The following is a 21,351-nucleotide window of genomic DNA, read 5'->3' as shown; positions in this document are numbered from 1 at the left end:
CGCTCGGTGACTGCTACAAACTTCACAACACCCACTTTTTAATCCCCCAAACGAATTGACAAGTATTTCATCCATCCATTTTCTCTACCGCTTATCCTCACAATGAATTGACAATTTGAATTTTTGTAATTTAATTTTCATTGACATTGTTTGATTTTACAGTCAACACAGACCAAAGATTCCATTCTGAACATCTCGCAAACCTCACAGTGATGTTTTGGAGTAATTGCCCTTCACATGTGACTTCCGGCTCCTGTAGGCATCTATCCAGGGGTCGGCAGCAGCACCAAGTTTGCCATTCAAACAGCCTTGTGAACCGGCCAAATTTTCCATTGGCCTCTGTGGAAGTTTTGATTGGACATGATGAACTCTCGCAATAAGCGGCAGCAAACGTGTAACCGAAGCAGGAAAAAGATTCATTGCAACTTCTGCTAGACGGTTCAAATGTAATTTCAGTTATGACGACACTAAGGTGAGGTTGATGCCCCACCTTTTTTTTTTTTTTTTTTTTTTTTTTTAAATATAGAAACACCCACTGTTAAACTAATATGATGACAGCAGTTCTTCACCACTTCAAACCATCACGACAGCTGATTTCATGCATCCCTGACAGTATCAATTCAAACTTAGCATTCCCATCTTGTGCATAAAGAGACACTTTTGGCTGCAACTATTGTAGCCGACTAAATGAAGCGGGTGTACCTAATCAAGCGCCCAGTGAGTGTCGTTATAGTTGTACTGCAACAGGGTAACAATTGCAATAGCCTCCCCACTTCAACATTTCTCTGTGCATTTTTAAACCAAACTAGTTATGAAGTGCACCGGTGTGTCACGTGTCGTATCGTGCACGATATTGCGAAGGAGCGCCTTCATTTTTGCAGGTTTGCCCTTAAATATGAGCGGAAAACGCCTAATAGTGTATCGAAAATGAAGGAGGGGACGGAGTGACGGGCTTCGCGTGTCGGGCTGCTTTTTGTCAATTTCACCTCTCGAACGTGGTCCGGGGAATGCTGCACAAGGTGCGGGGAATCTTCTACCTGCAGTCACGAGCGGCTTCGTCGACCTCGTCTTTGCACACATTTCAGACAGAAAAGACCGCAAACACGCGCATCGTTGGTGCGTTCACGTACCCTCTCTGGCTTTAAGCAGGACGGTGTTGGCCACGATGTTCTCCAGCTCCATTAAAAAAATAAAAATAAAAAAATAAAAATAAAAAATCCAAATGCAGTGGTTGAGGGTAAAACAAACGTCTGCAGCGGAACCGCCGTCGTCCTTCGGGCTCGCGCGGCGTCTTCACTCGTCGTCGGCAGCCCAGCAGATTTCACTCACGGCAAAAGTCGTGTGAGAGGAGAGCGGATTTCTCGGCGCTGCTTGCAGTGCAACACGGGCACGGTGCTTGTTGTGGGAGGGCTGCATTTCATGGCTACTATCGCAAAGGCGTCCCACGCGCGATGATCCACGCTGGTGCAAAGCGACTGCCCTCGGTGGACAGCAGCGGGACACCGCCGACGGCTTGACGTTTGAGCGGCAGCGGTTGGCAGGCCGAGTGCAGCAAAGAGGACGTCAGCGCGCCCCTCTGCCCTGTTGCGACGTCACCCGAAGGGGGCGGGGCCCTAAACTGTGTCAAGCCCGCTTACGCTTCACCTTACCGGAAGTTCATACATTTTCAGAGTCGGCAAAATAAAAGCTCCGTAAAAATAGCTACCATTTCCTACATTGACGAATCTCGTATTGCACTTGGCCAGTGGTTCCCAAGCTTTATTACAAGGCACGTTTAGTCCAAAAATCGCAGCGAGTGGTACGCGCTCAGGCCCATCAACGCCTTCTCTGCTGGTCTCAACACCACCCGAAGCTCTGACCAACATTTAAAACCTAAATTCTAATATCAATTCCGAATTTTATTAATTTGTACTCTCAACAGTCTATTCTGCTTCCAGTAGTGCAAGTTGGAATTTTTTTTTTTTTTTTTTTCAGCCTCTGTGTGAGGTCATGTCACTCTAATCTGCTGAGGGCCTTCCAAACAAGTAGTGTTATTAGCTATTGGACTTTTCTTTTGGGGGGGGGGGGGGGGGGGGGGCAATTACTCTTTGACTGGGCCTGGACGTTTGTAAATGTGACACAGACAACCATCCACACTCACATTCACGCCGTCACAGAGTGGGAACTGAACCCAGACGAGTGTACCACTACACTAGTGGCTTTGCACAAAACCCGCACAACTAAAAGTGAAATAGCTGCCCCTTACTTGTGTGGAGAAATGCACAACAGCCGTAATAAAACCCACTCGTGGCCGGTGTTTCTTGCAAAAAGCAATGATATTTATATTTACACGGGAAGGGAACCAAGTGAGCCACGATTTAAAAAAAAAAAAAAAAAAAAAAAAAAAAAAAAAAAAAAAAAAAAAAAAAAAAAAAAAAAAAAAAAAAAAAAAAAAAAGATCTTCATGGAGCATAGCCATTACTTTTGTGTCACTAGCAGGCCCTTATTTCTCCAAACACTTGAGTAACACAAAGTGCTGCTGTAAAGTAATTGCCATCATAGTGATCCGTAAAGGTTTTGTCACAGCGGACCTGAAAAACCGAGACGCTGATTCAAATTAAATTTACACAGTACGCTACAGTAAAGAGGCAAAGTATAATGTTGCCTTGTGCTCATAAAATCATGCTTTCAAATTCAACTAAGATACCAGTCTGATACAAACTGAAGCGGCTCATGGGCTGTACGCCGTGTTAATATTCATCCAAGTTATCAGTTTTGGGGATGGAGAGGCCTCGGTCTTTCAGGACCTGCATCTTGACTTTCTCAGTCTCCTGCTTAACTTGCTGCTTCAAACGCTGCTCCTCCAGAATCTCCTCGATGGAGACCTGCTGCAGGACCGTATCGCACGGTTTATCCACATCCTGCAACGAGAGATTCCTTCATAAATGCACATGTTCTAGCAAGTAAAATGACCTTACACTGCGGCATGCTTGAGTATATTCTGTACAAGAGCCTGTGCATGCAAACGATACAAGTACATGAACAAACATGAACAACTTGACACGCAAACGCACTGATCAGGTACAACGCAGAGTCAAGAAGTTGACAGTTGTGTTCGCATGAATAAGGAGTTTGTTTATACGATTTTTTTTGTTTAAAAAAAAAAAAAAAAAAAAGAAAGAAACAGAATTAGGGACAGAACAGATGTGAAACAATATTGTTTCACATCTGTGCTCTCCCAAATAAACAATATACGTTGGGCACAATAGTGTATAAATATACAAACTGTATCATGATGACGTTAGAAGCCATACATACACAAATTGGGGGGGGGGCGTGCACTTAATTTGCAAATGATTGCTAAACAAATAAAATGCAGACGTACTATTTCGCCAAGCAGCACCACATTTTCTCCGCGCACAATGAAGATTCCTCTGGGAATGTCACCAAATTTCTTGCCCACGTGGATGCGCTCAACAGTCTGATGGAAAACTAAATTGGCTGACGGAAGAGAAACGAACACAGCATCATTGGTATTACATGAAAGGGGCAGTTCTCGTTTAAAGAAAGGAGTTTGGGGAACACGTACCGAACTGGTCAATGCTTCTGAGGTACCCAATTAGTGTTCTGCCATCTCGGAGGAGAACCAGATGTTTTTCTGCAAAGTACAGATAAGGCGGGACATTATACAACAACATTGACGGGGCTAATGCGTCAGACACACGACGCCCACTCAATTTGTGTTGGTTTTTGGGTCTTTCGTCGTTCCTCCTCTCTGACTTACTGTCGATCTCGTCGATGAGACTGGCCGTCCCCGGTACGTAGTTCATCTTGAGATCCTGTTTATGACCTTCTTATATGTCGCGGCGTCACGCCATGAAGCCTTGGAAAGGTTTCTTAGACGGAAGATGAGCGGAAGTGGTTTTTATAGACGCCAGATTGAACTTCCGGGTGATTTTTAACTCTTTCGGCGACGGGATCCCGTGTGGAATATTTCATAGCTACATTGCAGCATCTAGAATCAACGTCATTTCATAAATGAGAACGACGATTTTAGGTACGAAATTAGGTTTGAAAAAAAATGCAACTAAGTCGTATTTAATTTTTAAAAGGTTCTTTGCCTGTCAAAGATTGTATATGTTATTGAAACGATTACTCTTCCACTAAATTTGCTGGATTTTTACTTTGAAAATGGAATAAAACAATGACCTAATATAATCTATAAAATACTAAAACTATGTAAATATATAGCTAGTTTTCTTCTTTTTTTTTTGCCAGCGTGATTGTCTAATTTGGTCACGCTGCACACGATTTAAAATAAACATGCGAGTGTGTCATCTTTCCCCTCATTCGCGATCCTCATTAAGGGTAAACAAGCTGAAGCGAGCTCGCAGTGTCATAAGCCTTTCAGTCATTTCCTTTCCTCATCTTTAGCAAGTCAGCTGCACTTACCGGCGACAATAGAGCAAAATGGGTCGTCTTCTACAGTGAGTTTACTATACTAGATATAGCATGGAGTGCGTTTAGTTTGTACACCACCGTCTGATGAAGTGAATTCTGACTGGCCCTCGACTTACAACTTGGATAGTAACCTCGGAAACTGCCGACAGAACATGGTGAGTCACACTAAAGCACCCGGGCTGTAAAAAAAATAAAATAAAATGATGTTACATGTTTGGGCAAAGACCAGCTAGCCAGTCTAAAGCTCGTAAAGCTGCTAGCTACGCGGCTAACAGGCGAGCTGGTGTTATGTAATGGCTAGCGCTCCCTTGCTAGCTCAGCTAAGTCCACGATTGGCTTTACGTGACAACGTCGCAACATCGGTTGGTATTGCAAGTACTTACTATTCATACCGGCTCTCTGTGTACATTTTTAAAAGTTGACTTGATTTACACGATAACAGCATTTTCACGCCGACCCATTGAAAGACGATTTCAGTCGTATGGGTATCGTTTTCCTGTGACAAATATTAAGAAAGTCGTGAATCTTTAAAACCCGGTGAAATGTCTGCATCCTGGAATTGACGTATGAGAGCAAGAGGAAGTTTTTATGAGATTGTGTCGCTGTGTGTTCTCAGGACACGCCACAGTATCCCGGCTACCCATCACACTACTGGTACCCTCAGTCTCATTCCACGGGACACTATGCAAATACCAATCCCTCTGGATCTGATGGCCAGCCACAGTACAATCCTCAGGTACGTTTTGTGATTGGACATAACTTGTTTTAGAAGGTGTAGAATTGCAACGGTATGGTCGCATTTTATTGTCAGTCCTCAATATACATGGAACATAAAGAATCAGAATCCTCTTTATTTGCCGAGTATGTCAAAAACACACAAGGAATTTGTCTCCGGTAGTCGGAGCCGCTCTAGTAGGACAACAGACAGTCAATTGACAGAGAACTCTTTTGAGACATAAAGACATTCGGAAAAACAGTCACTGAGCAATAAAGGGTTGCTCGTTATCTGGTAATGCCACAGTTGCAAGAGTGTTGCCTATCAAGACGCAAAAACAAGCGCCGACAGTCGAACAGCGCTGGCGTTGCCCTCACCAGAAACGGTGCTGCCGACATTACCGCTGTAAACAATCCACCACTGGTCCACGCGAGAGACAATAAGCACCAAATGTCAAAACAAGAGGAAAAGTAACGAACAAACAGCGGAGCTCTTGAAGACTGATGTCTACATCATAGCAGCATTGTAAAAGAATGTGTAATTACATTGTCTTACCATAAGCTGTCTTCCAAATTGATTTATCTGTGAAAAATCAACAATTCAAAATGAGTGTGTTTTTTTGATTTTTATTTTATTTTTTTTAAGTTGAGCTAATGTACATCACCTGTATAGTTAAATGTTTTATGATGGAAAGTTGCAACAGAGTGACCCTACAATGGATTATTTCTATATCCATTATTTTCTCTTGGAATATTTGTTTTGAAAGCCCAACATTTCAGAGGCCCAGAAGAAATGATAGGTTACATTGGACCTTTCACATGATAGGAATTCTACATCTGCCTTTTTAGGTAATTCCTGGAGGTTATCCAAATGGCCATGGCGTCTACAGCCCGCCGGCACACAGTCAATATTCAACGAGTGGTTTCCATCCATCCAACCCTTTCTACTGTGCTGACGCTCAGAGAGCGCCTCCAGCTTCTTACTCTAATCAGAGCTGTCCAGCGGAGCAAAGCAGTGGGGCAGCTGGACAGCCACACTCTCAAAACCATCACTATCCCGGTATACACTGTCAAGGGGTAAGGACATTTAAAGATTAAAAAACTCATGTCAAGCAGCCTTTAGTATCACCACAGTAAACACAGGACTCACACCACGGGTATTTGTGTCAATCCTTCTCCTTCAAATTCTTTTATTGTTTGTGCAAAATCACTTTGTGTCGTCTCTTGTTGTCAGGGTCCTGGATATCCTCCGGGGCCGTATTCTCACTACAGTGAAGGTGCTCATTCAATGCCTCCAAACACGCTGTATCCCACTGGCCAGTCTCTGCACCCCAACCCCCAGGCTGACACTTGGGCACACCCTGGGACATATGCACCCTCACAGCAGCAGTGGCAGCCAGGCCAACGGCTTGCTCTAAACCATTACGGAAATCCTGTACGTCCGCTACACCCTCCAGCATGGCCAGGGACTGGAACCGGTGCACCACCACCTTACCAGCCGAAGGTAACTATCAAGCAAGCGGAAGATCATCTGTATTATTAAGGCCGCCGCACACCGAGCGACGCGGCCGAACCCGACTGAACTGTCGCGCAGTGTGCGTGGTTTGGCAACTGTTTTCATGAATGGCCGATCAGTCGGCCACGGGTTTTGCCGCGATTCCAAATTTGAATTGTCGTCGCAGCTTACAGCTAGTACAATGAGTAAAAGCTTTCACTCACGTGAAAATGACATTTCAGGCTTTAAGCGAGCGAGACACCAAACGGCAGGCTGCCCTCAAACCATATAAATACAGTATATAAAGCATCCATTATTGTTTAACTTCAATACTTAAAGGTCTTGTATTTTGCCAAACCCACTTGTTCTAGTATTTGGGATGTAATGTTCTCTCTTTGGTGCCTGAGTAAACATGTGAAATATGAATTAAAATTATCCATGCATTCCTGAGTTGCAGACGTTCTTCTGCCGAGAGGCCTGAAATCAGCTCACTGTAATTTCTCGGGCTTGTCTATGTCACTAGCGAAGATCTCCGCCTATCTTTCACACGTGTGCTCTCACAAGTGGGTCTTCTACACAGAGGCAACCTATCAGAGGAAAGGGGGGCGGTCTTAGCCAAATATGGACAAAGCGGATACAAAACTGGGTCAAGCAGAAGGAGCAGTCAGAGGGGCCTTTTCTCGACACTCGCATGACAAAACCACGCCAAGTCCATGTTAGAGAGTCACTCTATGGTGGTCTAAATAGCCAAAATATGGGACATCCAACAATATTTATAATTTATAATGTGCCTGTGGATAAAAAAGTGAAGCTTGTGGCTAAAATGTGCGCCCGCGGTATGTTGTTCAAATGAATGAGTGCGCGAGACGCTGTTAAAATATCCACACACACTCTTTTATTCTCACCCACGTCAACTCTTTTTAGCAACCCGCTATTTTTTTTTTAACTATTAATCGATCTTTCTGTGGTTTAATGAATGCGATGAAGTACAATCTACTGTACGTACGGCATCAAACGCCTATACAGGCTCGCTGTTCGGGGTTTCCGGATGTCCAATCGCCCAATGTGTGGAGGTCAGTCGCAATTCTCATCTTTATGTGATGGGCCGGTCCAATCGGGTTCGATAGCATCGCGCAGCGTGCGGCAGGCCTTACTTATCAGTGGTGTAAAACATTTTTTCAAAAGTCATGGCTTGTAACTTGAGGTGAATAGTGAAATGTAAGCTGGCAAGAATTTTATAATTTTTTTCCCCCCCACTCTGTTATTGCAAATGAACATGAGAATTTAGATCTAAGCTGACCCCGATTCATGTGAAGTGGGACGCTGAGTCTTTCAACTGAGGTACATATTAAACCTTGTATGCAGTTCTTGAAGAGGTTGACAGTAAAGCAATTCAAATTTTATATTTATTGTGCACTCACTCTAATCTGGTTCTTTTGACTAGGGTGAGTGCTCAAGGCCGTCTTATCACCCAACGTGCACGTGCACACACACATGCTCAGATAGTTAAAAGCGGTGGGCCTAAGCACAGCACAATTGCACACAAGCACTCACACTGTGTATGTTCCTACTGGTTGTTATCAGTGATTATTGCATTATACGGTAGATTGGAAGCAGAACGACTCGAAATAAGACACAAAGTCAGTTGTTGTGTCATGAAGTGATGCCACTTGTGAATGTGCTTCAGTGCAGACGAGTTCAAGGCGGCGGCAGTGTGGGACCGGGAAGGGAGGTTTAATTTATTCCTCAGCATTGTATGATACAACTGAGTCAGTGAGGGCGCCATAAAATAAGCCTATTTTGACAAATTAAGGAGTAGAAATTACAAGTTTTTGTTTTCAAATGTAGGGAGTTAAAAGTTAAAAAAAAAAAAAACTCAAAAGTACAGATACCTTAAAAAGATGAGCATATTTGTACTTAGTTGTTTCCTTCTGACCACTGTGGATTATTTATAGCTACTCAGAAGGTTTTAAATCTAATTTCAGGTCAAAAGCAGGAATACGCTTTCATTAAGGAAATGTAAAATAGTGTTCTGTTTTGTGTGACTCCAGGACCAACAGCACCAGCGCACCCCACAAGTGGGACCAATGCCCAGGCTGACCACATCCCCAAATCACACCAATGGGAAACCCACAGAAATTAGTTCACCTCCCCAAATCTACAACAAAGCTGGGCGAATTGATCAAAACCACTCACAAGGTGAGCCCCCACCCTCTGCACCCACCCACTCTCCAGCCGCAGGCAACGCTGGAGCTCAGCCCGTGAGCAACAACGCCAGTTTAGCTCGGGTCCAACAAATCATGGCTCGAGTGCTACTTCTTCAGGAAGATGTCGATGAGTTTGTAGGGAAAAAAACGGACAAGAGTTATCGATGCCTGGAGGAACTTCTTACCAAAGAGCTGCTTGAGCTGGATTCTGTGGAGACTAGGGGACTTGAAAATGTCCGTCAAGCGCGAAAGGAGGCTGTCCAGAGGATCCAGGCCATTCTGGACCAGCTGGAGAAGAAAGCGTTCTAAAGTGGGTCATTAACCAGTTTGTTGGTTCCTTAGGCGGCTTCCTCCAGGTCTTCTTTGAACCATAAAGTCCAAACACGTTTTCAAAAATGAATTTTCAGAAATGGCTGTTGGTCTGTGTGAGTGGTGCCAATACAGTGGATCAACAAACAGTTTTTTGTACATATCATAAAGAAACTTTCAAATCAGTCAATGACTGAATTTTGATTTGCGTTATGCAGCAGAAGCGGTCCCGGACCGAAAGGCGCCCTGTGCGACGGCCGTCGATTGCGCCCCCTCGGCTGATTGGAGGGGGGGTGGGTGGGGTTGGCGGGGGGGAGTGCTGCCACCCCCCCGCAGAATGCAGCTCCCCATATCGCCCGCATCAGAAACCGTCCCTGTTATGCAGAATTATGAAAGGAAGAGACAGATTTTTATTGCCATTTCCAAGCTGTTGCTAATTTCCAACGCGTGCTTCAGAATCAAGTAATCATCCTGCTGTCTCTGCTTGTGTGTCAGTTTAAAAATGTTCCTCTGCTCCTCACAACATGCACATTGCCTTAACTGCCCACAGTTGCATGATCACGAAGTCATCGATACCCGTCATGGAGGCGATCACGGTACTGTCATTCAGTGTTTCGTTTCCATTGTGCTCTCTGCCTTGCATGCACTTTTACAACCTCTATCACCTCATAATTGGACCACGAACGAGGAAATGAGTAAAAAGTTCTGAAAAAGTACTGTCGATTCTTTGTTTTTGGCTATTGCTGTGATTTCCAACCTGCATTATTTTTTTTTGATTCAACTTGTTAAAACTTGATCCTCCAAGCAATGAAAGTGTATTTTTCCCCAAATATCCATTCAAATTGTGAAGAACCCGTTTTAATTTGTTATACATCAGTGCTAGTGACAGCACCGAAGTCAAATTCTGTTATTCAGAATGTCACACAATCCTTCCAAGTAGTGCAAGATAGATATTTCTCCCTGAAACATTACTGATGTGGTGATTATTACCGAGTGCCATATATCAGGGGATGTTTAACATATTTAGAAAAAAGTAAAAGCATTGCATGGAAAATTAATCATGTTTTCTGTATTCATTTTCTTGTGCTGTTACACGGAGCCCAACTGTAAAATGGCAGGTGTAATGCATGTTTCCAACACAAGATGGAAATATTTGGCTGATTAAAAAAAAAAAAAAAAAATGTCACAGTTGAGAATTCTCAGATATAATAAAATATTATATTTTTAACTGGTGAAATCTGTCATTCTTACTCAGTGATGTAATGAATTTCCATAGAAGATTTAAAATGGTATGTGATTTGTGTTTTGCAAAAAAAAAAAAGGGGGGGGGGGATATGTTGCTGTATTTGTGTAAACTGTTGCTTGGCACCTACACTGCCAGCGAGCACTCTGGTCTTTAAATAGACTGCTATTTCCATGCAAAAGCACAGCAGTAGAACCCCAAGCGATGGGGGGGGACGGTCTCGCAACACTTTGGACATCCTTCAGTTAGTTTAGCTTACCTCCGTTAAAGCTGTGCTGACTGCACACTTGCATAGAAGATTCAAACACTTACAATTTTGCCTGAGAGGACCGCTTGAATCCAACACTGGAAAAGCGATGTCGTTTACATCCAAGCTTCCTGCATCCTGGAATGACAGAACTCCTACCAGGAAGGTTGAACTTGACCTTAACTCACCCGGTTTAGCAGTGTTTGAGTTGGAAAGACTCTTGTTTACTGGCAAAGTCATCGTCAGCCATGCAGACGAAGTGTGGCCAAGGCTCTACATTGGTGATCAGTAAGTAGCTGGATGGCATTTTTGAATGCTGAAAATGAAGACTAGCCGGTCTGAGTTGAATTGCAATACAATTGCACCAATACATTTACTTGAAATGAGCTGTATTTAATATTGTGAATGTTCTCGAGTTGAATAGAGTCTACACATTGCAAAATATAATTCATATTTAAGTCCACAACAAGTAATTCTAAGCCGCTCAAGTTACATGGTGACAGCTGTGCTCAGTGAGTTTCCATCAATGACTTGGGTATGACGTCTGCTACACATTTCCTCTCAGTCCAAATTAAAATGTCCTCACGAGTTCTTCAGTAAGTAGTCTGATATGCTTTGCAGTTCTACACTGCTAGCCTTTGCAACGATTAACATACTTGGTAATAATGCTGTCAACACAGTAAAGTGTTGTGTTTTCCACAGGCACAGTGCAGAGAACAGGAATGATTTATCCAGACATGGAATCACTCATATCCTGAATGCAGCTCACAGTAAACGTCAAGAATGTCCTGACATCTACCAGGAAATGCATATCTCCTATATGGGCATTGAGGCAAATGACTCATGTAACTTTGACATGAGTGTGAACTTCCAGGCAGCTGCGGACTTTATTCACATGGCTCTTAGGAGGGGAGGTGAGAATGGGAAAGAAAACTGTTAAAATGAGCAACTAATAGACAACTTTTATTTTTTCGCTTGTATTTCTCCAGGTCAAGTTCTAGTGCATTGTCATGTAGGAGTGAGCCGTTCTGCCACTCTGGTCCTGGCGTACTTGATGCTGAAGCAGAGGCTCACCCTCGTGGAGGCGATATGTGCTGTGAAAGAGAACAGGGGGGTCATACCGAACAGAGGTTTCCTCCGACAACTTATCCGTCTGGATAGGCAACTTTTTGGCACACATAACTGAAGTCAGAAACGGGGGTGCTGCCGTGGATCTAGTTACCCAAGACAAAAAGTCACTTTCGACCTCCCACTTCAATGCTGCAAATTGAAAATATTATTTTCTAGGGCCCCTTTCAATCAATGGTATTTAGAATCATTTCATTCATCATCACTTTTCTTCAACACTTCTATGTTTGCATCATGCACCGTCTTTTTAAAATGTTTTAATAAAGCACGTACTTCACATTGCACCAAGATTTCTCAGCCATTTTATTACAATAAGCTTAGCGTGAAAAGTACAATTTCGAGATGCAACATGTATCTGGATTTCAGATTTACAAACCCCAATTCTGATGAAGTTGGGAAGTTGTGTAAAACGTCAATAAAATCAGAATACAATGAATTTGCAAATCCTTTTCAACTCATATTGAATTGAACACACTACAAAGACAATGTATTTAATGCTCAAGCTGAAGAACAGTTTTTATTTTTTTGCAAATATTCACTCATTTTAAATTTGATGCCTACAACACGTTCCAAAAAAGCTGGGAGAGGGGCAAGAAAAGACTGGGAAAGTTGAGGAACGCTAAAAAAACAACAACAAAAAAACACCTGTTTAGAACATCCTACAGGTGAACAGGTTCATTGGAAACAAGTGAATGTCATTATTGAGTAGAAAAGGAGCACCCCCGAAAGGCTCAGTTGTTCACAAGCAAAGATGAGGTGAGGCGTGCTGGCGCCTATTTCAGCTGACTCCAGGTGAGAGGTGGGGTACATGCTGAACTGGTAGCCAGTCAATCACAGGAATTTTATCATCTACGGTCCTTCATTTCATCAAAAGATTCAGAGAATCTGGAGAAATCTCTGCATGTAAGCGGCAAGGCCAAAAACATTGAGTGCCCGTGATCTTTGATCCCTCAGGTGGCACTGCATTAAAAAAAACGCATTATTGTGTCAAGGATATCGCCTGCACGTGGGCTCCGGAACACTTGAGAAAACCATTGTTAGGTAACACAGTTCGCCGCTACATCTACAAATGCAAGTTAAAACTCTACCATGCAAAGCGAAAGCCATATACTGTATCAACAACACCCAGAAACACCGTCGGTTTCTCTGTGTCCGAGCTCACCTGAGATGTACTGACTCAAAATGGAACAGTGTACTGTGGTCTGACGAGTCCTCCTTTCAGATTTTGGGGGTAAATCATTGGCGTCGTGTCATCTGTGCCAAAGAGAAAAGGACCATCTGGATTGTTATCAGCGCAAAGTTCAAAAGCCAGCATCTGTGATGGAATGGGGACATGTTAGTGCCCATCGCATGGATAACTTGCACATTTGTGAAGGCACCATTAATGCTGAAATGCACATACAGGTTTTGGAGCAACATATGCTGCCATCCAAGCAATGTCTTTTTCAGGGACGTCCCTGCTTATTTAGGCAAGACAATGCCAAGCCACATTCTGCATGTGCTACAACAACGTGGCTTCGTTGTTGGACAGCAAACATTACATGGAGACATAGTGGTCAAACACGCTGCAAATATTTGCTGTGTAAATATAATAAATATATACAGTACTTGGTTTGAGAGGATTCAAAATGGAAATAAGTGAAATAATCTGCCAGTGGAGTAAGAGAATTACACTTTAAAAGAATAGAGAATGCCACATTCGTCAAATTTTGACAGGTTGTACCAACCCAAGTGAGGATCAGCGGTACGGAACATGGAAATGTACCCCTTAAGATATTCACGGCCATTATCGGGTTATGCCGTATCACGTGACGTAATTAATGATCTCTCGTGAGGTCACTAGAATTGAGGTTAAACTTGAGACTGTCACGTTCTACAATATCAAGGTACCATTGACTGCAATTTTTTTTTTTTTGCAAAAAGCTATTACACTCCTCCCCTCATCACATGTTTACAGCCTTTGTCTATTCATCATTGTACACTCAAATTGCAGTTTGGACATGAGGCCAATAACCTGTGACACTTTTTACAAGAGGTCATATTAATTATAACTCATGACACTCCGTGATTCCGAATAAGCCACATCATAAATGTACCCTGACTTGTCATCACATGTTTACTACCTTTGTCTAGTCATCATTGTACACCCAAATTCCCGTTTGGACATGATGTCCATAACCTATGACACTTTCAGAGTCTCATGAGAGGCCTGGTGATACTTTAATACTTGACAAGGAGTCATTATTATTGCTCGTCATACATCATAACCTTTTGAAGTACTAATGATTTCTTGTGACACCTCATGAGAGATCATTAATTACATCACGTGATACAAGAGTGGATACATGAATACATCATGGAGAAAGTCGGGTCATCCCACTGCTTACAGGCCGCCACAATAATGCTCAATAATGTCAGAAATTCATACGTCCTTATTGACAAAAACATATTATCTTCTATGATCTTAATTACAGCATTGGGCATACCAACACAACATTGAAATGCAACGTGCAGAGAATTACTATTATTACATTTTTGAATGCTGAAAATGAAGACTAGCCGGTCTGAGTTGAATTGCAATACAATTGCACCAATACATTTACTTGAAATGAGCTGTATTTAATATTGTGAATGTTCTCGAGTTGAATAGAGTCTACACATTCCAAAATATAATTCATATTTAAGTCCACAACAAGTAATTCTAAGCTGCTCAAGTTACATGGTGACAGCTGTGCTCAGTGAGTTTCCATCAATGACTTGGGTATGACGTCTGCTACACATTTCCTCTCAGTCCAAATTAAAATGTCCTCACGAGTTCTTCAGTAAGTAGTCTGATATACTTTGCAGTTCTACACTGCTAGCCTTTGCAACGATTAACATACTTGGTAATAATGCTGTCAACACAGTAAAGTGTTGTGTTTTCCACAGGCACAGTGCAGAGAACAGGAATGATTTATCCAGACATGGAATCACTCATATCCTGAATGCAGCTCACAGTAAACGTCAAGAATGTCCTGACATCTACCAGGGAATGCATATCTCCTATATGGGCATTGAGGCAAATGACTCATGTAACTTTGACATGAGTGTGAACTTCCAGGCAGCTGCGGACTTTATTCACATGGCTCTTAGGAGGGGAGGTGAGAATGGGAAAGAAAACTGTTAAAATGAGCAACTAATAGACAACTTTTATTTTTTCGCTTGTATTTCTCCAGGTCAAGTTCTAGTGCATTGTCATGTAGGAGTGAGCCGTTCTGCCACTCTGGTCCTGGCGTACTTGATGCTGAAGCAGAGGCTCACCCTCGTGGAGGCGATATGTGCTGTGAAAGAGAACAGGGGGGTCATACCGAACAGAGGTTTCCTCCGACAACTTATCCGTCTGGATAGGCAACTTTTTGGCACACATAACTGAAGTCAGAAACGGGGGTGCTGCCGTGGATCTAGTTACCCAAGACAAAAAGTCACTTTCGACCTCCCACTTCAATGCTGCAAATTGAAAATATTATTTTCTAGGGCCCCTTTCAATCAATGGTATTTAGAATCATTTCATTCATCATCACTTTTCTTCAACACTTCTATGTTTGCATCATGCACCGTCTTTTTACATTTTTTTAATAAAGCACGTACTTCACATTGCACCAAGATTTCTCAGCCATTTTATTACAATAAGCTTAGCGTGAAAAGTACAATTTCGAGATGCAACATGTATCTGGATTTCAGATTTACAAACCCCAATTCTGATGAAGTTGGGAAGTTGTGTAAAACGTCAATAAAATCAGAATACAATGAATTTGCAAATCCTTTTCAACTCATATTGAATTGAACACACTACAAAGACAATGTATTTAATGCTCAAGCTGAAGAACAGTTTTTATTTTTTTGCAAATATTCACTCATTTAAAATTTGATGCCTACAACACGTTCCAAAAAAGCTGGGAGAGGGGCAAGAAAAGACTGGGAAAGTTGAGGAACGCTAAAAAAACGACAACAAAAAAACACCTGTTTAGAACATCCTACAGGTGAACAGGTTCATTGGAAACAAGTGAATGTCATTATTGAGTAGAAAAGGAGCACCCCCGAAAGGCTCAGTTGTTCACAAGCAAAGATGAGGTGAGGCGTGCTGGCGCCTATTTCAGCTGACTCCAGGTGAGAGGTGGGGTACATGCTGAACTGGTAGCCAGTCAATCACAGGAATTTTATCATCTACGGTCCTTCATTTCATCAAAAGATTCAGAGAATCTGGAGAAATCTCTGCATGTAAGCGGCAAGGCCAAAAACATTGAGTGCCCGTGATCTTTGATCCCTCAGGTGGCACTGCATTAAAAAAAACGCATTATTGTGTCAAGGATATCGCCTGCACGTGGGCTCCGGAACACTTGAGAAAACCATTGTTAGGTAACACAGTTCGCCGCTACATCTACAAATCCAAGTTAAAACTCTACCATGCAAAGCGAAAGCCATATACTGTATCAACAACACCCAGAAACACCGTCGGTTTCTCTGTGTCCGAGCTCACCTGAGATGTACTGACTCAAAATGGAACAGTGTACTGTGGTCTGACGAGTCCTCCTTTCAGATTTTGGAGGTAAATCATTGGCGTCGTGTCATCTGTGCCAAAGAGAAAAGGACCATCTGGATTGTTATCAGCGCAAAGTTCAAAAGCCAGCATCTGTGATGGAATGGGGACATGTTAGTGCCCATCGCATGGATAACTTGCACATTTGTGAAGGCACCATTAATGCTGAAATGCACATACAGGTTTTGGAGCAACATATGCTGCCATCCAAGCAATGTCTTTTTCAGGGACGTCCCTGCTTATTTAGGCAAGACAATGCCAAGCCACATTCTGCATGTGCTACAACAACGTGGCTTCGTTGTTGGACAGCAAACATTACATGGAGACATAGTGGTCAAACACGCTGCAAATATTTGCTGTGTAAATATAATAAATATATACAGTACTTGGTTTGAGAGGATTCAAAATGGAAATAAGTGAAATAATCTGCCAGTGGAGTAAGAGAATTACACTTTAGAAGAATAGAGAATGCCACATTCGTCAAATTTTGACAGGTTGTACCAACCCTAGTGAGGATCAGCGGTACAGAACATGGAAATGTACCCCTTAAGATATTCACGGCCATTATCGGGTTATGCCGTATCACGTGACGTAATTAATGATCTCTCGTGAGGTCACTAGAATTGAGGTTAAACTTGAGACTGTCACGTTCTACAATATCAAGGTACCATTGACTGCAATTTTTTTTTTTTTGCAAAAAGCTATTACACTCCTCCCCTCATCACATGTTTACAGCCTTTGTCTATTCCTAATTGTACACTCAAATTGCAGTTTGGACATGAGGCCAATAACCTGTGACACTTTTTACAAGAGGTCATATTAATTATAACTCATGACACTCCGTGATTCCGAATAAGCCACATCATAAATGTACCCTGACTTGTCATCACATGTTTACTACCTTTGTCTAGTCATCATTGTACACCCAAATTCCCGTTTGGACATGATGTCCATAACCTATGACACTTTCAGAGTCTCATGAGAGACCTGGTGATACTTTAATACTTGACAAGGAGTCATTATTATTGCTCGTCATACATCATAACCTTTTGAAGTACTAATGATTTCTTGTGACACCTCATGAGAGATCATTAATTACATCACGTGATACAAGAGTGGATACATGAATACATCATGGAGAAAGTCGGGTCATCCCACTGCTTACAGGCCGCCACAATAATGCTCAATAATGTCAGAAATTCATACGTCCTTATTGACAAAAACATATTATCTTCTATGATCTTAATTACAGCATTGGGCATACCAACACAACATTGAAATGCAACGTGCAGAGAATTACTGTTAAATCTTTTGCAGGTCTTAGTACACACTCGCTATCTGCACTGTGCAATCTCATGTGTTGTCACAGTTGGACAGCAAACATTACCGGGAGACAGTGGTTAAGCACATAGAAGAGTACACTCATCCAAAGTTCAGTTGTTTGACTCTTTGCTGGGATAGAAAATGAAGGTAATGTAACGGTGATACAACCTATTAATGAATCCAAATAAAAGTAATGCGACAAATCATTTTACTCTTCAGTTTAGTATCAGATTCAATCAAAATGAACAAAAAAAAAATCCTGAATCATACTTTTTGCATTCGAATGAAAACGAGTCAAAGTACATATTTCATTCTGCAATGCTTTTGTGTACTTCTGCCGCCATCTTGACCTACAGCAAATCCCTTCTGCGCATGCGCGCATTATGGCGTCACCGAGATCGCCATAAAGTTTGTTTGGAAAAAAAACAAAACAATAAAAACTGAGCTCTCGCTTTTAGCCTGCTCTCCAATGAGCTGCATGGATACCACAGCGGCAGATTTAAGAGAGAAACGGAGAACGTTGATCCAACACAGCATGAAGCTACAGCGGCTAGCTAGCTAGCAAGCTAAGTAGCCAACAGGCTAGCTGGAAAGGAGGAAGCATGGTGCGGACCGTGAAGATTTACGGCACCGACGACGACCACAAAACAGACCTGCGATTCTCCCTCTGGCCAAGGTATGGCGAGGGATCATCGTTAAAGTAAGCCATTTTGAACTAAAAATATTTTTTTCTCTGTTTGGAGATGCCGCAGCTAAAGTGCGTCGGTCATAAGTCAAAACGTGCCAGCGTACTATCTTACCGGTTCAATAGATAGTTTGCAAATCATCAAATTGGACTTGCCATTTGTTGGACTATTAATTTAGAATCGTACAAGTAGTAATAATTAAAATGATCACCACTGTCAATAAGAACAGCGATTGGAGATTTAGGGGGCGAGTCCTAGCAAAAAAAAATAAAAAAGCAATTGAAAAAATAAATAAGCACTAAAAAATATCAAGATTCCAAGGCCACAATCAAGGTGAAAGTACTTTGCATGATCATCTCCATTCTGATGCCATTGCTCTCTGACAAAATGGGAGGAGACAGAAAAAATCGATTCAGCGGAAAGTGGGGTCATCCCACTCACTCAAGGCATATAAAGAAGGCCGTCCTCACTGTCCAGCTAGTGCTTGGTGTGGCTGTGGTTTTTGAGGCTTGAGAAGCAGTCAGCGATTGGTAAGTTATTCAAGATCTGAATCCTGTGCCTCAATCATTGTACAGGAGGTGAGCTGCAGTCTGGAGGAGGGAGTGGAGGTACATGGCAGAGGTCACGCTGGTGATTCACAGTGCAGAATTAGACCGATTTTACAAAGAGAAACCCCCCCCCAAAAAACCCTCTACTATTTTCTTAATTAACTTGATAACAGCAGTTGTGTAAGTTTGTTCCTAAACCATGTTAAACCCTTATAAAATTACTGAAAAGGTAAACGTACGTAATTGGGCGTAAAATGGCTTGAGGATTAAGGTGGTATTCCTCAAAGGTACGGGGAAGTTAGGAACCAGTATTTAGTCCTTCATTAGTGTGCAATTTGACTTGACGGAATAATCTACACTCCCCTGACAATGTATACTTTGATTGTTGAACTTTGACACGTGCAAAGAATTTTTGGTCTAAAGTCGTGTAATCACAAGATCAATGTTGCACTTTTGAACCTTTGTTGTAGTCCACAACGATGCATGCGGCCCTGGGTGTCTGGATCTTATCAGCGGTGGTCTGTGTGGGACGAGGCCACCACCATGTAGATCACACTGATGACAGCCTGTCACAGGTCACCTCTGGGAACAAAGAGTTTGCCTTCCAGCTGTACAGGAAGCTGGCGGCTCAAGCTGACAACCAGGACAAGAACATCTTTTACTCTCCGAGTAGTGTGTCCGTCGCCTTGGCTGCTTTGTCTGTCGGAGCCCGCGGGGACACCCACCAACAGCTGTTTAGTGGTCTAGGTTATAACACCCCCCAAATTACACAGAATGATGTAAATCAGGTCTTTAGCAAGCTCCTCAAAAGGCGAGACAATTCATCGGACATCAGTGAAGGGACTGCTTTGTTCCTGGATAACACCTTCGAGCCAAAACCTGAGTTTGTGAAGGATTTAAAAGAATCCTTTTACACACAGGTGTCAAATGTTAACTTTAAGCAAACATCGGAAAGTACTAATACCATCAATAAATATGTATCGGATAAGACCAATGGCATGATCGAGAAGTTTGTGGACAGCCTGGATCCGAACACAATCATGTACCTCGTCAGCCACATCTACTTCAAAGGTACATAATGATGGGAAAAAAATTCTGAAGATTCTCTTGTTTCCAAGATCAGACATGAAAATGTTGTTCTCGCTAACTTTTTTTTTTTTTTTTTTTCATTCCTACCACACAGGAAAGTGGGACATTCCTTTTGAAACCAAGCTCACAAAAGAGGACATGTTCACTGTTAATGAGAACACCAAGGTTGAAAGCTACCACTTGCAAATAAAATTAGAATACTCATGGAAAAAGAAGGGTGTCTGCAATTTCATTTTGAATTGTTTTCCAGGTTCCTGTCCAGATGATGAACAAGGAGGATAGTTTTGATGTCTATCATGACCTGGAAATTAACACAACCGCCCTGCGCCTTCCCTTCAACAGCTCTTATTCCATGCTCCTGCTGTTGCCTGAAAACATGGCAGAGCTAGAAAAGGCAATTTGTCCACAGCATCTTGCTAAATGGGCAAATTGGATGAAAGTCAGGTTGGTTAGTTTTCATCTTTCGTGGGGATTGCTCCTGGTGTGATCATTTTAATCACCGTATGTTTGCCAATCTTTTTTTCTTTTAGAGAGTATGACATATTTCTTCCAAAGTTCTCTATTAAGACTGACAACTCTCTGGAGGAAGTACTGATTCAAATGGGAATGACTCACATGTTTGATGGTCGAGCAGATTTGAGTGGCATTTCAGAGGGGAAGAAGCTGGTGGTCTCCAGTGTAAGGATGTGCTACCTTTTTTTGTTTGTTTGTAATGTTAAAACTCTTTATTCCATTCACGTTCTATCTCACGCTGCCTCTTTAACTTCAGGTTGTGCACCAAGCTGCCCTTGACATTGACGAATCCGGAGTCACTGCGGCAGCTTCCACAGGCATTGGCTTCACCCTGATGTCCTTCCGCAATATCCCTGTGCTGAAGTTCAATCGTCCATTCATGCTTCTCATCACTGAAAACGGCACAGATGACATTCTCTTTATGGGCAGGATAATTAATCCGAACAACTGATGGACAACAGTCGGTGTATCATCATCATCTCCATCATAATGAAGTCATCCTGTGGTCTTAGTGATTGAATTCTTTTCCTGTCAAATAAAAGCTAAGGAGAACAAAATATGGACTCGGAACATGTCAACTCATTAAATGATGAAATTTGTGCATTATTTTCTTCCTTATTTTTAAGCCTTCAAAGCTTTGTCTTAAAAATGGCTTGGTCCCTTTGACAGTGCATCTTACTGGCTCAACAAATACAGTATGCAGCTTTTTTTTTTTGGTTTCCTGAATAGTAGTGGTTTTGGAGATGTGACAATTCCGCCTGACGGCAGTGCAATATGTTATGTCTCAGCCAGGAAACGTATTAAAAAGTATTGTACAGAAGGATTTCCAACTA

The 21,351-nt window shown here is 42.3% G+C and overlaps 6 protein-coding genes and 1 long non-coding RNA gene across 15 annotated transcripts in view; 4 read left to right on the top strand and 3 right to left on the bottom strand.

The window, feature by feature from the left end:
- Positions 1–2,207, bottom strand: part of grk5l (G protein-coupled receptor kinase 5 like) — a 29,022-nt gene extending 26,815 nt beyond the window's left edge. For 4 of the 6 annotated variants that reach the window (XM_061768625.1, XM_061768626.1, XM_061768628.1 and 1 more), the window contains exon 1: positions 987–2,207. In XM_061768625.1, coding sequence (XP_061624609.1) covers positions 987–1,080 — 94 coding nt within the window. In that variant the 5' untranslated portion in view covers positions 1,081–2,207. The remainder of the gene's footprint in view (positions 1–986) is intronic. The other 2 variants (XM_061768627.1, XM_061768630.1) reach the window with 1 other exon arrangement.
- A 149-nt stretch (positions 2,208–2,356) lies between these two features.
- On the bottom strand, positions 2,357–3,925 carry lsm1 (LSM1, U6 small nuclear RNA associated). Its single transcript, XM_061768641.1, has 4 exons — positions 3,764–3,925; positions 3,569–3,637; positions 3,365–3,480; positions 2,357–2,900 (listed from the first exon to the last, which is right to left on the bottom strand). The coding sequence occupies exons 1-4, from the start codon at positions 3,807–3,809 to the stop codon at positions 2,730–2,732; spliced, it is 402 nt and encodes a 133-aa protein (XP_061624625.1). The 5' UTR covers positions 3,810–3,925; the 3' UTR covers positions 2,357–2,729.
- A 390-nt stretch (positions 3,926–4,315) lies between these two features.
- bag4 (BCL2 associated athanogene 4) lies at positions 4,316–10,393 on the top strand. The gene is made up of 5 exons (XM_061768635.1): positions 4,316–4,595; positions 5,057–5,176; positions 6,004–6,231; positions 6,389–6,658; positions 8,701–10,393. The coding sequence occupies exons 1-5, from the start codon at positions 4,593–4,595 to the stop codon at positions 9,163–9,165; spliced, it is 1,086 nt and encodes a 361-aa protein (XP_061624619.1). The 5' UTR covers positions 4,316–4,592; the 3' UTR covers positions 9,166–10,393.
- A 133-nt stretch (positions 10,394–10,526) lies between these two features.
- Positions 10,527–12,067, top strand: LOC133475584 (dual specificity protein phosphatase 26-like). The gene is made up of 3 exons (XM_061768639.1): positions 10,527–10,943; positions 11,358–11,569; positions 11,645–12,067. Exons 1-3 carry the CDS (start codon positions 10,765–10,767, stop codon positions 11,839–11,841), a joined length of 588 nt encoding a protein of 195 aa, XP_061624623.1. The 5' UTR covers positions 10,527–10,764; the 3' UTR covers positions 11,842–12,067.
- Positions 12,068–14,445: 2,378 nt separating this feature from the next.
- Positions 14,446–15,381, top strand: LOC133475585 (dual specificity protein phosphatase 26-like). Its single transcript, XM_061768640.1, has 3 exons — positions 14,446–14,605; positions 14,712–14,923; positions 14,999–15,381. Exons 1-3 carry the CDS (start codon positions 14,547–14,549, stop codon positions 15,193–15,195), a joined length of 468 nt encoding a protein of 155 aa, XP_061624624.1. The 5' UTR covers positions 14,446–14,546; the 3' UTR covers positions 15,196–15,381.
- A 122-nt stretch (positions 15,382–15,503) lies between these two features.
- On the bottom strand, positions 15,504–18,622 carry LOC133475588 (uncharacterized). Of its 2 annotated transcripts, none has more exons than XR_009787877.1 (3): positions 18,483–18,622; positions 16,300–16,391; positions 15,504–16,097 (listed from the first exon to the last, which is right to left on the bottom strand). It is a non-coding gene; the product is annotated as an uncharacterized LOC133475588 (long non-coding RNA). The 2 variants fall into 2 exon arrangements; XR_009787878.1 differs by having other exon boundaries at positions 16,300–16,452; positions 18,483–18,613.
- LOC133475581 (serine protease inhibitor A3M-like) lies at positions 18,237–21,124 on the top strand. Of its 3 annotated transcripts, none has more exons than XM_061768632.1 (6): positions 18,237–18,358; positions 19,387–19,987; positions 20,100–20,170; positions 20,256–20,449; positions 20,536–20,683; positions 20,775–21,124. In XM_061768632.1, exons 2-6 carry the CDS (start codon positions 19,396–19,398, stop codon positions 20,967–20,969), a joined length of 1,200 nt encoding a protein of 399 aa, XP_061624616.1. In that variant the 5' UTR covers positions 18,237–18,358; positions 19,387–19,395; the 3' UTR covers positions 20,970–21,124. The 3 variants fall into 3 exon arrangements, with proteins under 3 accessions (XP_061624616.1, XP_061624615.1, XP_061624617.1); XM_061768631.1 differs by lacking the exon at positions 18,237–18,358 and adding an exon at positions 18,758–18,898; XM_061768633.1 differs by lacking the exon at positions 18,237–18,358 and adding an exon at positions 18,954–18,976.
- Positions 21,125–21,351: the final 227 nt, after the last annotated feature.

The sequence above is a fragment of the Phyllopteryx taeniolatus genome, chromosome 3 (assembly GCF_024500385.1).
Source record: "Phyllopteryx taeniolatus isolate TA_2022b chromosome 3, UOR_Ptae_1.2, whole genome shotgun sequence".
In the NCBI taxonomy this organism is placed as follows: Eukaryota; Metazoa; Chordata; class Actinopteri; order Syngnathiformes; family Syngnathidae; genus Phyllopteryx; species Phyllopteryx taeniolatus.
Note: the sequence above shows the minus strand (reverse complement) of the source record. Positions and strands in the feature narration are given on the sequence as shown.

Coding starts and splice junctions, on each gene's coding strand:
- lsm1 (XM_061768641.1), bottom strand. CDS start 3,809: ATGAACTACGTACCGGGGACGGCCAGTCTCATCGACGAGATCGACA. Junction 3,481..3,568: donor CAGAAGCATTGACCAGTTCG/GTACGTGTTCCC, acceptor CTCTTCCGTCAG/CCAATTTAGTTTTCCATCAG. Junction 2,901..3,364: donor TGGTGCTGCTTGGCGAAATA/GTACGTCTGCAT, acceptor CTCTCGTTGCAG/GATGTGGATAAACCGTGCGA.
- bag4 (XM_061768635.1), top strand. Junction 5,177..6,003: donor AGCCACAGTACAATCCTCAG/GTACGTTTTGTG, acceptor CTGCCTTTTTAG/GTAATTCCTGGAGGTTATCC. Junction 6,659..8,700: donor CACCACCTTACCAGCCGAAG/GTAACTATCAAG, acceptor GTGTGACTCCAG/GACCAACAGCACCAGCGCAC.
- LOC133475584 (XM_061768639.1), top strand. CDS start 10,765: ATGTCGTTTACATCCAAGCTTCCTGCATCCTGGAATGACAGAACTCCT. Junction 10,944..11,357: donor AGGCTCTACATTGGTGATCA/GTAAGTAGCTGG, acceptor TGTTTTCCACAG/GCACAGTGCAGAGAACAGGA. Junction 11,570..11,644: donor CATGGCTCTTAGGAGGGGAG/GTGAGAATGGGA, acceptor GTATTTCTCCAG/GTCAAGTTCTAGTGCATTGT.
- LOC133475585 (XM_061768640.1), top strand. CDS start 14,547: ATGACGTCTGCTACACATTTCCTCTCAGTCCAAATTAAAATGTCCTCA. Junction 14,606..14,711: donor ATGTCCTCACGAGTTCTTCA/GTAAGTAGTCTG, acceptor TGTTTTCCACAG/GCACAGTGCAGAGAACAGGA. Junction 14,924..14,998: donor CATGGCTCTTAGGAGGGGAG/GTGAGAATGGGA, acceptor GTATTTCTCCAG/GTCAAGTTCTAGTGCATTGT.
- LOC133475581 (XM_061768632.1), top strand. CDS start 19,396: ATGCATGCGGCCCTGGGTGTCTGGATCTTATCAGCGGTGGTCTGTGTG. Junction 20,450..20,535: donor GCAAATTGGATGAAAGTCAG/GTTGGTTAGTTT, acceptor TTTTTCTTTTAG/AGAGTATGACATATTTCTTC. Junction 20,684..20,774: donor AGAAGCTGGTGGTCTCCAGT/GTAAGGATGTGC, acceptor CTTTAACTTCAG/GTTGTGCACCAAGCTGCCCT.